Source organism: Nerophis lumbriciformis, linkage group LG03, assembly GCF_033978685.3.
Source record: "Nerophis lumbriciformis linkage group LG03, RoL_Nlum_v2.1, whole genome shotgun sequence".
Lineage (NCBI taxonomy): Eukaryota > Metazoa > Chordata > Actinopteri > Syngnathiformes > Syngnathidae > Nerophis > Nerophis lumbriciformis.
In genome coordinates, this window is record NC_084550.2 from 70,735,604 (window position 1) to 70,748,103 (window position 12,500).

Below are 12,500 nucleotides of genomic sequence, written 5' to 3' on the forward strand. Positions count from 1 at the left end.
CAGAGACAGAATAGGTATTTTGTAATATATTTGCAAAGCTTTGCATATATACATTGAGACCAGTCCAGCATAGAACATTCAGAATCAGAATCAGAATCAGAATCAGAATCAGCTTTATTGTCATCACGCAAGGTAACGAGATTGAGGCCATTCCATACAGTGCGATGTGTGCATGCTAGAAAAACAATGTGCAAATATATAAAAATATAAAAAATGTAGAAGTGCAATGAATATGGTGTGAAATGAATATATACATGAAAAAAACAAAAACAAAAACAGGGTGGTTGGTGGAATGGGTTATTGCACCGAAGAGAAGGCAGTTATGAGGGACAATGGGGCAGTCCGTTCAGGATGGTTATGGCCCTGGGGAAGAAGCTGTTCTTTAGCCTGTTTGTTTTGGTTTTAATGCACCTGTAGCGCTTCCCAGAGGGCAGCAGGTGGAACAGGTCAGAGCCAGGGTGGGTGCTGTCCTTGATGATGGCACTGGCTCTGTTGAGGCAGCGGGAGGTGTAGATGTCCGTCAGAGAGGGGAGAGGGCGGCCGATGATCTTCTGAGCCGTCTTGACCACTCTTTGCAGCCTCTCCCTGTCTGCTGCAGTGCAGCTGCCGTACCATACCGTAATACAGTAGGTCAGCAGGCTCTCGATGGACGAGCGGTAGAAGGTCAGCAGCAGGTCAGGCTTCAGGTTGTACTTCCCGAGGACTCTAAGGAAGTGTAGCCGCTGCTGAGCCTTCTTGATGATTGATGTGGTGTTGACTGTCCAGGAGAAGTCATTAGAGATGTGGACTCCAAGGTACCTGAAGGTGTGGACCCTCTCTACACGCTCGCCGTTGATGTAGAGGGGGGCAGGGTCGGTGCTGCTCCTCCTGAAGTCGACGATGATCTCTCTGGTCTTGCTGGTGTTGAGAGCGAGGTTGTTCTCCGAAGACCAGGCCGTCAGCTTCAGGACCTCCTCTCTGTAGGCAGCCTCGTCACCCTTGGAGATGAGCCCGACCACTGTGGTATCGTCGGCGAACTTGACGGTAAGGTTGTCACTGTGGGCCGGACTGCAGTCATGAGTGTAAAGGCAGTAGAGGAGGGGGCTCAGCACACAGCCCTGTGGGGAGCCGATGCTCAGCGTGCGGGAGGATGAGAGGTGCGGGCCAAGTCTCACATTCTGGGGTCGGTCCGTTAGGAAGTCCCTTATCCAGGCGTTTGTGAGAGGGGGGAGGCCAAGAGTGTCCAGTTTATTGCAGAGTCTGTCCGGGATTATTGTATTGAAGGCAGAGCTATAGTCCACAGAGAGCATCCGGACGTAGCTCTGCTGCTGCTCCAGGTGGTTCAGAGCAGAGTGGAGAGCAACAGCGATGGCGTCCTCTGTGGACCTGTTCGCCCGGTATGCGAACTGGTGGGGGTCGAAGTCTGGAGGGATATGGTCCTTGATGTGCTGGAGAACAAGTCGCTCGAAGCACTTCATGATTACCGGAGTGAGGGCCACTGGTCGGTAATCATTCAGGCTGGTGATGGGAGACTTCTTCGGCACCGGGATTATTGTAGATGACTTCAGGCAGGATGGGATGACTGCCTGAGCCAGGGAGAGGTTGAAGATCCTGGTGAGGGGGGGAGCGAGCTGGTGGGCGCACGTCCTGAGCACCTTTCCAGGTACTCCGTCTGGTCCGGTAGCCTTCCTGGGGTTCACAGCCAGGAGCACTCGTCTGACACTGTGCTCCTGTACAGTGAGTGGAGTGGCGCCGGAGCCCGGTGGGGGCGGGGGCAGGGCTGGAGCAGATGAGTGTCGCTGGGGGGTTTCGAAACGGGCAAAGAAACAGTTAAGCTCCTCTGCCAGTGTCGCACTCTGATCCGCAGTTGTGATGTTGCAGCCTCTGAAGTTCGTGATGTCATGAATGCCCCGCCACACCTCCCGTGAGTTTTTGCTGGACAGATGGGACTCTATGCACCTCCTGTGGTCCGCCTTTGCTTATTTAATTTCAATTGCACCCCTAAGATCGTCTGTCCCCCGACCAAAACCCTTCTCCTCTTTTAAGTCCCTGGCAGTCCTCTCTCTCTAGCCAAAACAAATGCCCATTATCTCTCTTTCTAACATTCCTCATTCAAGGTTAAGCACACAGTTTTGCAGACAACCAAAAGACCACAATTGGAAGAAAAACACTATCTGTTTTGTAATATGATTATGAAATAAAAAGAAGTAACACTTAAATTCGGATGTATGTAAATATCTGCCTCCGACAGTAGGGAACAATCCGGCAGGCTTTTATTTTGAAAGCTTCTTTTCACCTCCAGAGTCAGGGCAATACAACATAGGCTATAACCTGACTAGTCGGCAGAAAAAGGTTCCACAAAAAGGAACAAAAGGAAAGGAGGAAACACAAAAACAATAACGAACTATACCTGGCGCAGGATATCATCTAGGAAATGTATCATAAAGAAAAAATGTTCCAAAAGGAGGGAGAAACAATAGTGTGACAGTCGCTCGCTGTCATGCAGCTTCCAAGGACCACCAAGGAATGACATTGTTGGCGAGCAGGTTTAGACTTCTTTATTTCAAAGAATGCGTCTCTTGCCGGGTCGCTTTTCAGCCTTTCCGTCTGCCGCTCGCTCCTCCGCTCCAGCTTTTCAGTTTCAAGCGTCGTCGTCTCAGTCTCTTTCTGTCAGGACTTGGACTATGGCGTGGTTTGTTCTCCCGTGGTGCAAGTGAACATTTGGACCAGACATGGCGTGAAGGTGAAGACATATTTAATTTTAACACTAAAAAAAAAGAAACAAACAAAAGGCGCTCACAGTGGAGGTACAAAACTTGGCTATAAACACAAAACTTGCACAAAGGCAGAAACTATGAACAATGAAACAAAAACACTAACTGTGGCATTAATAAAGAAAAACTTACTTGGACAGGGCATGAAGTGCGCAGAGGTAAACAAAGTGTGAAGCAGAGAGTCAGGGGTATGATGTCGCCAGGGAGACTTCCTGGCAACAATGGGTTTAAATAATAGTGACATGATTAAAGACAGGTGCGTGAGTCGTGAGGGCAGGTGAAAACTAATGGGTTGCTATGGTGACAAACAAGAGTGCACAATGAGTCCAAACGTGGAACAGGTGAAACTAATGGGAACAAGACAAGGGAGTGAAAAGCCAGAAACTAAAGAGTCCAATAACTAAACAAAACAAAACATGATTACACAGACATGACACTTTCGCTCTGCATCAGCTTCCTTCTGGCTCCTTCTCGTCTCTCCGCCTCTCGCCCTCACGTCCACGGCTGCCGCCCTTTTGTACAGTTCAAGAGGATTCTTTGATTGTGCCCAGCTGGGCGATCCACGCACCTGATACTGTTTGCGGCGCCCCGCCTCGCTGCTCGCTCGCCGTCCACGCCTCCTCGCCGCCATCTTAGAGCGGGCTCCGGTGTGCCCTGCCTTCGCTGCAGGACTGCCGGCCCCGCCTCTCCACAAATGGCTATAAAACTTCTACACGGTCTCTTATCTAAAAAAAAATAGTTAACAAAAAATGTCACTCAAAAAAATTGTAAGAAAAAACTGAAAAGTCACCACTTTGGCTGCAAAACTAAATAACCCAAAATCACTCTGCTGAGGAGGAGGAAAGGAAAACTCAAAATATCAACAAGGGAATTCAGGATGAAGATATTCAAGGCTTGGACATGAAGCTAGAGAGGCACGAGACAACGAGACAATCTGGCACAGAACAAAGTGAGGTGTGGGCTTATAAGACACATGAAGGTGATGGGGAACAGGTGGAAACAATCAGGGATGACATCATAGTGACGATGCCATGCTGACACATTTTGTTGCCCCTCTTCTAGAGATTTTTACTTTGTATTTGTCGGATCCTTTTCGAGCTAGGGATGATGTTTGATAAGAAATGATCGAGTTCCAGCCCATTATCGAATCCTCTTATCGAACCGATTCCTTATCGATTCTCTTATCGAATCCAGATAGGTTGTTGTACCGTATTTTCCGCACTATTAGCCGCACCTAAAAACCACAAATTTACTCAAAAGCTGACAGTGCGGCTTATAACCCGGTGCGCTTTATATATGGATTAATATTAAGATTCATTTTCATAAAGTTTAGGTCTCGCAACTACGGTAAACAGCCGCCATCTTTTTTCCCCGTAGAAGAGGAAGTGCTTCTTCTTCTACGCAAACAACCGCCAAGGTAAGCACCCGCCCCCATAGAAGAGGAAGCGCTTCTTCTTCTACTGTAAGCAACCACCCGCCCCCGTAGAAGAAGAAGAAGAAGCGCGCGGATATTACGTTTCATTTCCTTTGTGTGTTTACATCTGTAAAGACCACAAAATGGCTCCTACTAAGCGACAGGTTTCCGGTTTATGAAAAGACGCAATCTCTCCATCCGCACACGGACTACTATTTCACAGCAACTGCCTAAAGACTTTCAAGAAAAGCTGGCTACTTTCCGTGCATATTGTAAAAACAAGATAGCTGAAAAAAAGATCCGGCCAGAGAACATTATCAACATGGACGAGGTTCCACTGACTTTTGATATTCCTGTGAACCGCACTGTGGATACAACGGGAGCACGTACGGTGAATATTCGCACCACAGGGAATGAGAAGTCATCCTTCACTGTGGTTCTAGCTTGCCATGCTAATGGCCAGAAACTTCCACCCATGGTGATATTCAAAAGGAAGACCTTGCCAAAAGAGACCTTTCCAGCCGGCGTCATCATAAAAGCTAACTCGAAGGGATGGATGGATGAAGAAAAGATGAGCGAGTGGTTAAGGTAAGTTTACGCGAAGAGGCCGGGTGGCTTTTTTCACGCAGCTCCGTCCATGTTGATATACGACTCCATGCGCGCCCACATCACGCTGGTTTTTAATATATTATTAAAGTTTGACTGACCTATCTGACTGTTTTTTTGACATTCCTTTAGCGCAGTTAGATGCGGCTTACAACACGGGGCGGCTTATAGGTGGACAAAGTTTTGAAATATGCCGTTCATTGAAGGCGCGGCTTATAACCCAGGGCGCCTTATGGTGCGGAAAATACGGTATATGGAAAAAAAACACAATATTTGGTTTAACAAAAGCTCACTTTTATTTTATAAGAAAAAAATTAAATAACATAAATAAATATTGACTGTTACTCCCCTAAAAAAAAAAAAAAAATTTAATATTGACTGTTGTTACCCAAAGTATATTAAGTGGGATTTTTCAGAAAAACAAATATATACAGTAACACAAAAACAACCTGTCTCTGTGATCACTATAGGTCAGGGGTGCTCACACTTTTTCTGCAGGCGAGCTACTTTTCAATTGATCAAGTGGTGGGGATCTACCTCATTCATATATATCATTTATATTTACTTATTTATGAAATACATGTTTTTGTTAACAAGTTAAAGGTGTTTAAAGATAATACAAGCATGTTTAACACAAATAGTTAATATTGTTAACAACTTAAAGGTGATTAAAGATAAAACAAGCATGTTTAACTCATATAGTTAATATTGTTAACAAGTTAAAGGTGTTTAAAGATAATGCCAGCATGTTTAACACATATAGTTAATATTGTTAACAAGTTAAAGGTGGTTAAAAATAATACAAGCATGTTTAACACAAATAGTTAAAATTGTTAACAACTTAAAGGTGGTTAAAGATAAAACAAGCATGTTTAACACATATAGTTAATATTGTTAACAACTTAAAGGTGGTTAAAGATACTACAAGCATGTTTAACACATATAGTTAATATTGTTAATAAGTTAAAGGTGTTTAAAGATAATACAAGCATGTTTAACACATATAGTTAATATTGTTAACAAGTTAAAGGTGTTTAAAGATAATACAAGCGTGTTTAACACATATAGTTAATATTGTTAATACATTAAAGGTGTTTAAAGATAATACAAGCATGTTTAACACATATAGTTAATATTGTTAACAAGTTAAAGGTGTTTAAAGATAATACAAGCATGTTTAACACATATAGTTAATATTGTTAACAAGTTAAAGGTGGTTAAAGATAATACAAGCATGTTTAACACATATAGTTAATATTGTTAACAACTTAAAGGTGTTTAAAGATAATACAAGCATGTTTAACACATATAGTTAATATTGTTAACAAGTTAAAGGTGTTTAAAGATAATACAAGCATGTTTAACACATATAGTTAATATTGTTAATAAGTTAAAAGTGTTTAAAGATAATACAAGCATGTTTAACACATATAGATTCCTTTCTTTCATGAAGACAAGAATATAAGTTGGTGTATTACCTGATTCTGATGACTTGCATTGATTGAAATCAGACAGTGGTGATGATAACGTCCGCATTTTCGAATGGAGGAGAAAAAAAGTCCTCCTTTCTGTCCAATACCACATGAAAGTGGTTGGTTTTTGGCATCTTATTTGTCCAGCTTCCGTACTCCTTTGTATACACTTTACAAGAAATACATTGTCGGCAAACTCCGCAGCTTGCTCGCTTGTGCACGCCAGCTTTCTGAGACTCTTATTTTGTTAGCGCAGGCAGGATGAAGCAGAGCTTTTATTGTGCAACTGTGCAGTCGGTCTTTGGAGTTTTGACGACAGGTACGGCGCCAGAGTCTGTTGAAATAAAGTGTTTCTCGCCTTCCAGTCGGTAATTTTAATGAGCTGGCAGCAGCCAGCGTCATCTCAGAAGACCCTCGGGTGCCGTGAATGTCAATCAAGTGACGAAAGTGACGTCATAGTGAAGATTTATGATCGCTCATTTTTAGGACTATTTTTTTAATGCCTGGCTGGTGATCGACTGACACACCCTCCGAGATCGACCGGTAGATCGCGATCGACGTAATGAGCACCCCTGCTATAGGTGAATAGCCATGCGTTAAGGCATTTTTTCCGGTCCATTATTTTTGCTGCTTGTGTGACATCACAGGAAATGACATAGCTCAGTCTAATGACTGAGCTCCGTCATTATATGTTTATTTCGAGGATTTTTGAAATAAAGGGAAGGTGGGACACCGGTCGGTAGTTTACCATGAGGTCTGGATCAAGGTTAGGTCTTTTGAGCAGAGGATGAATAACCGCTTTCATGAATGCTAGGGGAACAGTGCCAGAGGAAAGTGATAAGTTTATAATATTTAGCACTGATGGACCTAATAATACTAAAAGCTCCTTGATAAGTTTCCCAGGAAGTGGGTCAAGTAAACATGTTGTTTGTTTTATCCCACTTACACGCCGTAATAGTTCCTCTAATGTTATTTCATCAAAAAGAGAGAGACTATTTTGTATTGCTGTATCCGTTGTAGATACAGTTGTATCTGTGTTAATAGAACCCAGTTGTAGCTGGGATGCGTTGTCTTTAATCTCCTTTCTAATGAGTTCAATTTTCTTATTAAAGAAATTCATAAAGTCATCTGCCGAGTGGGTGGAGCTATTGGGAGGAGTCCCTTGTTGGGTTAGCGATGCTACAGTACTAAACAAAAATTTAGGGTCGTTTTTGTTGAGGCGGATGAGATTTGAGTAATATTTAGCTTTAGCTAAGGTAAGCATGCGTTTATACGATATTAAACTATCACTCCATGCTTGATGGAGAACCTCAAGCTTGGTCGCGCGATGACATAGCTCAGTCTAATGACTGAGCTCCGTCATTTCCTGTGATGTCCCACAGGGCATTTCTTGTGGGACAGGATTCGTTCCCAGGGATTCAAATAGAGAATCGACTCTAAAGAATCGACTCTTTATCCCAAAAAGGGATTCGAGTCCATGGAATCGGTTCTTTTCTTATCAAACGGTTCTTTTCTTATCGAACAAATGCGAGAACCGGTTTCGAACATCATCCCTATTCGAGCCTTTTTGAAATACTTTGTGAATATCATACGATCGGACATGCACATTTAGTTTGTTTATTTTTAAATATTCTTCTATTTTATGACCTCTTCTGTGATTTACAGCATTGACAAGCCCAAAGCTCTTTCCTTACTGCTGCACACTGCTGACATCAGCCACCCGGCCAAGAGCTGGGACCTCCACCACCGCTGGACCACTTCTCTGCTGGAGGAGTTCTTTCGACAGGTGGGCCCCAACATTAACCAGACAGGAGCTATTACCCTGCACATTGTCATGTCTTTATTGGGAATGTAACACTATCACATTCTCATGCTACGACATTATTGTGGTATTTCTCCCAAAAAAAAAGAAGCCATAGTGTGTAAAATGATGTTGCAGGAATGTTTAGGATAAACAAACTTACTCTAATTGAAAACAATTATAATGTCCAAATGTTGTCCTTCCATCCATCCATCCATCTTCTTCCGCTTATCCGAGGTCGGGTCGCGGGGGCAGCAGCCTAAGCAGGGAAGCCCAGACTTCCCTCTCCCCAGCCACTTCGTCCAGCTCCTCCCGGGGGATCCCGAGGCGTTCCCAGGTCATCCCAACATTTCCTGGGTCTTCCCCATGGCCTCCTACCGGTCGGACGTGCCCGAAACACCTCCCTAGGGAGGCGTTCGGGTGGCATCCTGACCAGATGCCTGAACCACCTCATCTGGCTCCTCTCCATGTGGAGGAGCAGCGGCTTTACTTTGAGCTCCTCCCGGATGACAGAGCTTCTCACCCTATCTCTAAGGGAGAGACCCGCAACCCGGCGGAGGAAACTCATTTCGGCCGCTTGTACCCGTGATCTTGTCCTTTCGGTCATAACCCAAAGCTCATGACCATAGGTGAGGATGGGAACGTAGATCGACCGGTAAATTGAGAGCTTTGCCTTCCGGCTCAGCTCCTTCTTCACCACAACGGATCGATACAGCGTCCGCATTACTGAAGACGCCGCACCGATCCGCCTGTCGATCTCACGATCCACTCTTCCCTCACTCGTGAACAAGACCCCGAGGTACTTGAACTCCTCCACTTGGGGCAAGATCTCCTCCCCAACCCGGAGATGGCACTCTACCCTTTTCCGGGCGAGAACCATGGACTCGGACTTGGAGGTGCTGATTCTCATCCCAGTCGCTTCACACTCGGCTGCGAACCGATCCAGTGAGAGCTGAAGATCCTGGCCAGATGAAGCCATCAGGACCACATCATCTGCAAAAAGCAGAGACCTAATCCTGCAGCCACCAAACCAGATCCCTTCAACGCCTTGACTGTGTCTAGAAATTCTGTCCATAAAGGTTATGAACAGAATGTGTGACAAAGGGCAGCCTTGGCGGAGTCCAACCCTCACCGGAAACGTGTCCGACTTACTGCCGGCAATGTGTACCAAGCTCTGGCACTGATCATACAGGGAGCGGACTGCCACAATCAGACAGTCCGATACCCCATACTCTCTGAGCACTCCCCACAGGACTTCCCGAGGGACACGGTCGAATGCCTTCTCCAAGTCCACAAAGCACATGTAGACTGGTTGGGCAAACTCCCATGCACCCTCAAGGACCCTGCCGAGAGTATAGAGCTGGTCCACAGTTCCACGACCAGGACGAAAACCGCACTGTTCCTCCTGAATCCGAGGTTCGACTATCCGGCGTAGCCTCCTCTCCAGTACACCTGAATAGGCTGAGGAGTGTGATCCCACGATAGTTAGAACACACCCTCCGGTTCCCCTTCTTAAAGAGAGGAACCACCACCCCGGTCTACCAATATAGAGGTACCGCCCCCGATGTCCACGCGATGCTGCAGAGTCTTGTCAACCAAGACAGCCCCACAACATCCAGAGCCTTAAGGAACTCCGGGCGGATCTCATCTACCCCCGGGGCCTTGCCACCGAGGAGCTTTTTAACTACCTCAGCAACCTCAGCCCCAGAAATAGGAGAGCCCACCACAGACTCCCCAGGCACTGCTTCCTCATAGGAAGACGTGTTGGTGGGATTGAGGAGGTCTTCGAAGTATTCCCTCCACCGATCCACAACATCCGCAGTCGAGGTCAGCAGAACACCATCCTCACCATACACGGTGTTGACATTGCACTGCTTCCCTTTCCTGAGGCGGCGGATGGTGGTCCAGAATTGCTTTGAAGCCGTCCGGAAGTCGTTTTCCATGGCTCACATCAAATCACATTTATTGCTACAAACATGTATTTTAAGTGCAACTAATTGTGCAGTAATGTCTACAGTTGCAAGAAAATATATGGCAGCAACATATAGCAAAAAAGTTGTCACAGGGGCCAACACTCGGTAAACGTTTGGGAACTGAGATGACCAATTTTTGAAGCTTCTCAGGTGGAATTCTTTCCCATTCTTGCTTGATGTACAGCTTAAGTTGTTCAACAGTCCGGGGGTCTCCGTTGTGCTATTTTAGGCTTCATAATGCGCCACACATTTTCAATGGGAGACAGGTCTGGACTGCAGGCGGGCCAGTCTAGTACCCGCACTCTTTTACTATGAAGCCATGTTGATGTAACACGTGGCTTGGCATTGTCTTGCTGAAATAAGCAGGGGCGTCCATGATAACGTTGCTTGGATGGCAACATATGTTGCTCCAAAAGCTGTATGTACCTTTCAGGGTAACTTACAGATGTGTAAGTTACCCATGTCTTGGCCACTAATACACCCCCATACCATCACACATGCTGCCTTTTACACTTTGCGCCTATAACAATCCGGATGGTTCTTTTCCTCTTTGGTTCCGGAGGAAACAACGTCCAGAAACAATTTGAAAAGTGGACTCGTCAGACCACAGAACACTTTTACACTTTGCATCAGTCCATCTTAGATGAGCTCGGGCCCAGCGAAGCATTCCTGGGTGTTGTTGATAAATGGCTTTCGTTGAATTGTTGAAGCTTTGAAAGTGGAATTCTTTCCCATTCTTGTTTTATGTAGAGCTTCAGTCGTTCAACAGTCCGGGGGCTCCGCTGTCGTACTTTACGCTTCATAATGCGCCACACATTTTCGATGGGAGACAGGTCTGGACTGCAGGCGGGCCAGGAAAGTACCCGCACTCTTTTTTTTACGAAGCCACGCTGTTGTAACACGTGCTGAATGTGGCTTGGCATTGTCTTGCTGAAATAAGCAGGGGCGTCCATGAAAAAGACGGCGCTTAGATGGCAGCATATGTTGTTCCAAAACCTGTATGTACCTTTCAGCATTAATGGTGCCTTCACAGATGTGTAAGTTACCCATGACTTGGGCACTAATGCACCCCCATACCATCACACATGCTGCCTTTTCAACTTTGCGTCGATAACAGTCTGGATGGTTCGCTTCCCCTTTGGTCCGGATGACACGATGTCGAATATTTCCAAAAACAATTTGAAATGTGGACTCGTCAGACCACAGAACACTTTTCCACTTTGCATGAGTCCATCTTAGATGATCTCGGGCCCAGAGAAGCCGGCGGCGTTTCTGGGTGTTGTTGATAAATGGCTTTCGCTTTGCATAGTAGAGTTTTAACTTGCACTTACAGATGTAGCGACCAACCGTAGTTACTGACAGTGGGTTTCTGAAGTGTTCCTGAGCCCATGTGGTGATATCCTTTACACACTGATGTCGCTTTTTGATGCAGTACCGCCTAAGGGATCCAAGGTGCGTAATGTCATGGCTTACGTGCAGTGATTTCTCCAGATTCTCTGAACCTTTTGATGATATTACGGAGCGTAGATGGTGAAATCCCTAAATTCCTTGTTGAGAAATGTTGTTCTTAAACAATTTGCTCAGGCATTTGTTGACAAAGTGGTGACCCTCGCCATGACTGGAAGCTGCTTTTATACCCAATCATGGCACCCACCAGAAAATGTGCTCCGCACCGCAACACAACATAAACACTACAGAACAAATTCCCAGAAGTCCCTGCATCACCAACTTTTCCGGGACGCTACAATGTAAACAAACGCCATTGGTGCATCTACACATGACATCCACTGTAATGATACCAAGTACAGGAGCGTATCTAGTCGATACTACTATGATTACTTTAATATTTTTTAGCATCACAATCTCTCAATGTGGCCCCCGAGTCAAAATATTTGCCCAGGTCTGCTTTAGAAGTTGTGAGTAAAATAGTTATGTACTGTTTATTATGTTTTTAATGTGCATAACACAACATAGTTATGTACTGTTTATTATGTTTTTTACGTGCATTACACAACATAGTTATGTACTGTTTATTATGTTTTTAATGGGCATTACACAACATAGTTATGTACTGTTTATTATGTTTTTATGTGCATTACACAACATAGTTATGTACTGTTTATTATGTTTTTTATGTGCATTACACAACATAGTTATGTACTGTTTATTATGTTTTTTACGTGCATTACACAACATAGTTATGTACTGTTTATTATGTTTTTAATGTGCATTACACAACATAGTTATGTACTGTTTATTATGTTTTTTACGTGCATTACACAACATAGTTATGTACTGTTTATTATGTTTTTAATGTGCATTACACAACATAGTTATGTACTGTTTATTATGTTTTTTATGTGCATTACACAACATAGTTATGTACTGTTTATTATGTTTTTAATGTGCATTACACAACATAGTTATGTACTGTTTATTATGTTTTTATGTGCATTACACAACGAAGTTATGTACTGTTTA

At 44.4% G+C, this 12,500-nt stretch overlaps 1 protein-coding gene across 3 annotated transcripts in view; it reads left to right on the forward strand.

The window, feature by feature from the left end:
* The window catches only part of pde1cb (phosphodiesterase 1C, calmodulin-dependent b), a 315,596-nt gene that overhangs the window by 278,068 nt on the left and 25,028 nt on the right, over positions 1-12,500 (forward strand). For all 3 annotated transcript variants that reach the window (XM_061941990.2, XM_072912884.1, XM_072912885.1), the window contains one exon: positions 7,911-8,031. In XM_061941990.2, the coding sequence (XP_061797974.1) occupies positions 7,911-8,031 (121 nt within the window). The remainder of the gene's footprint in view (positions 1-7,910; positions 8,032-12,500) is intronic.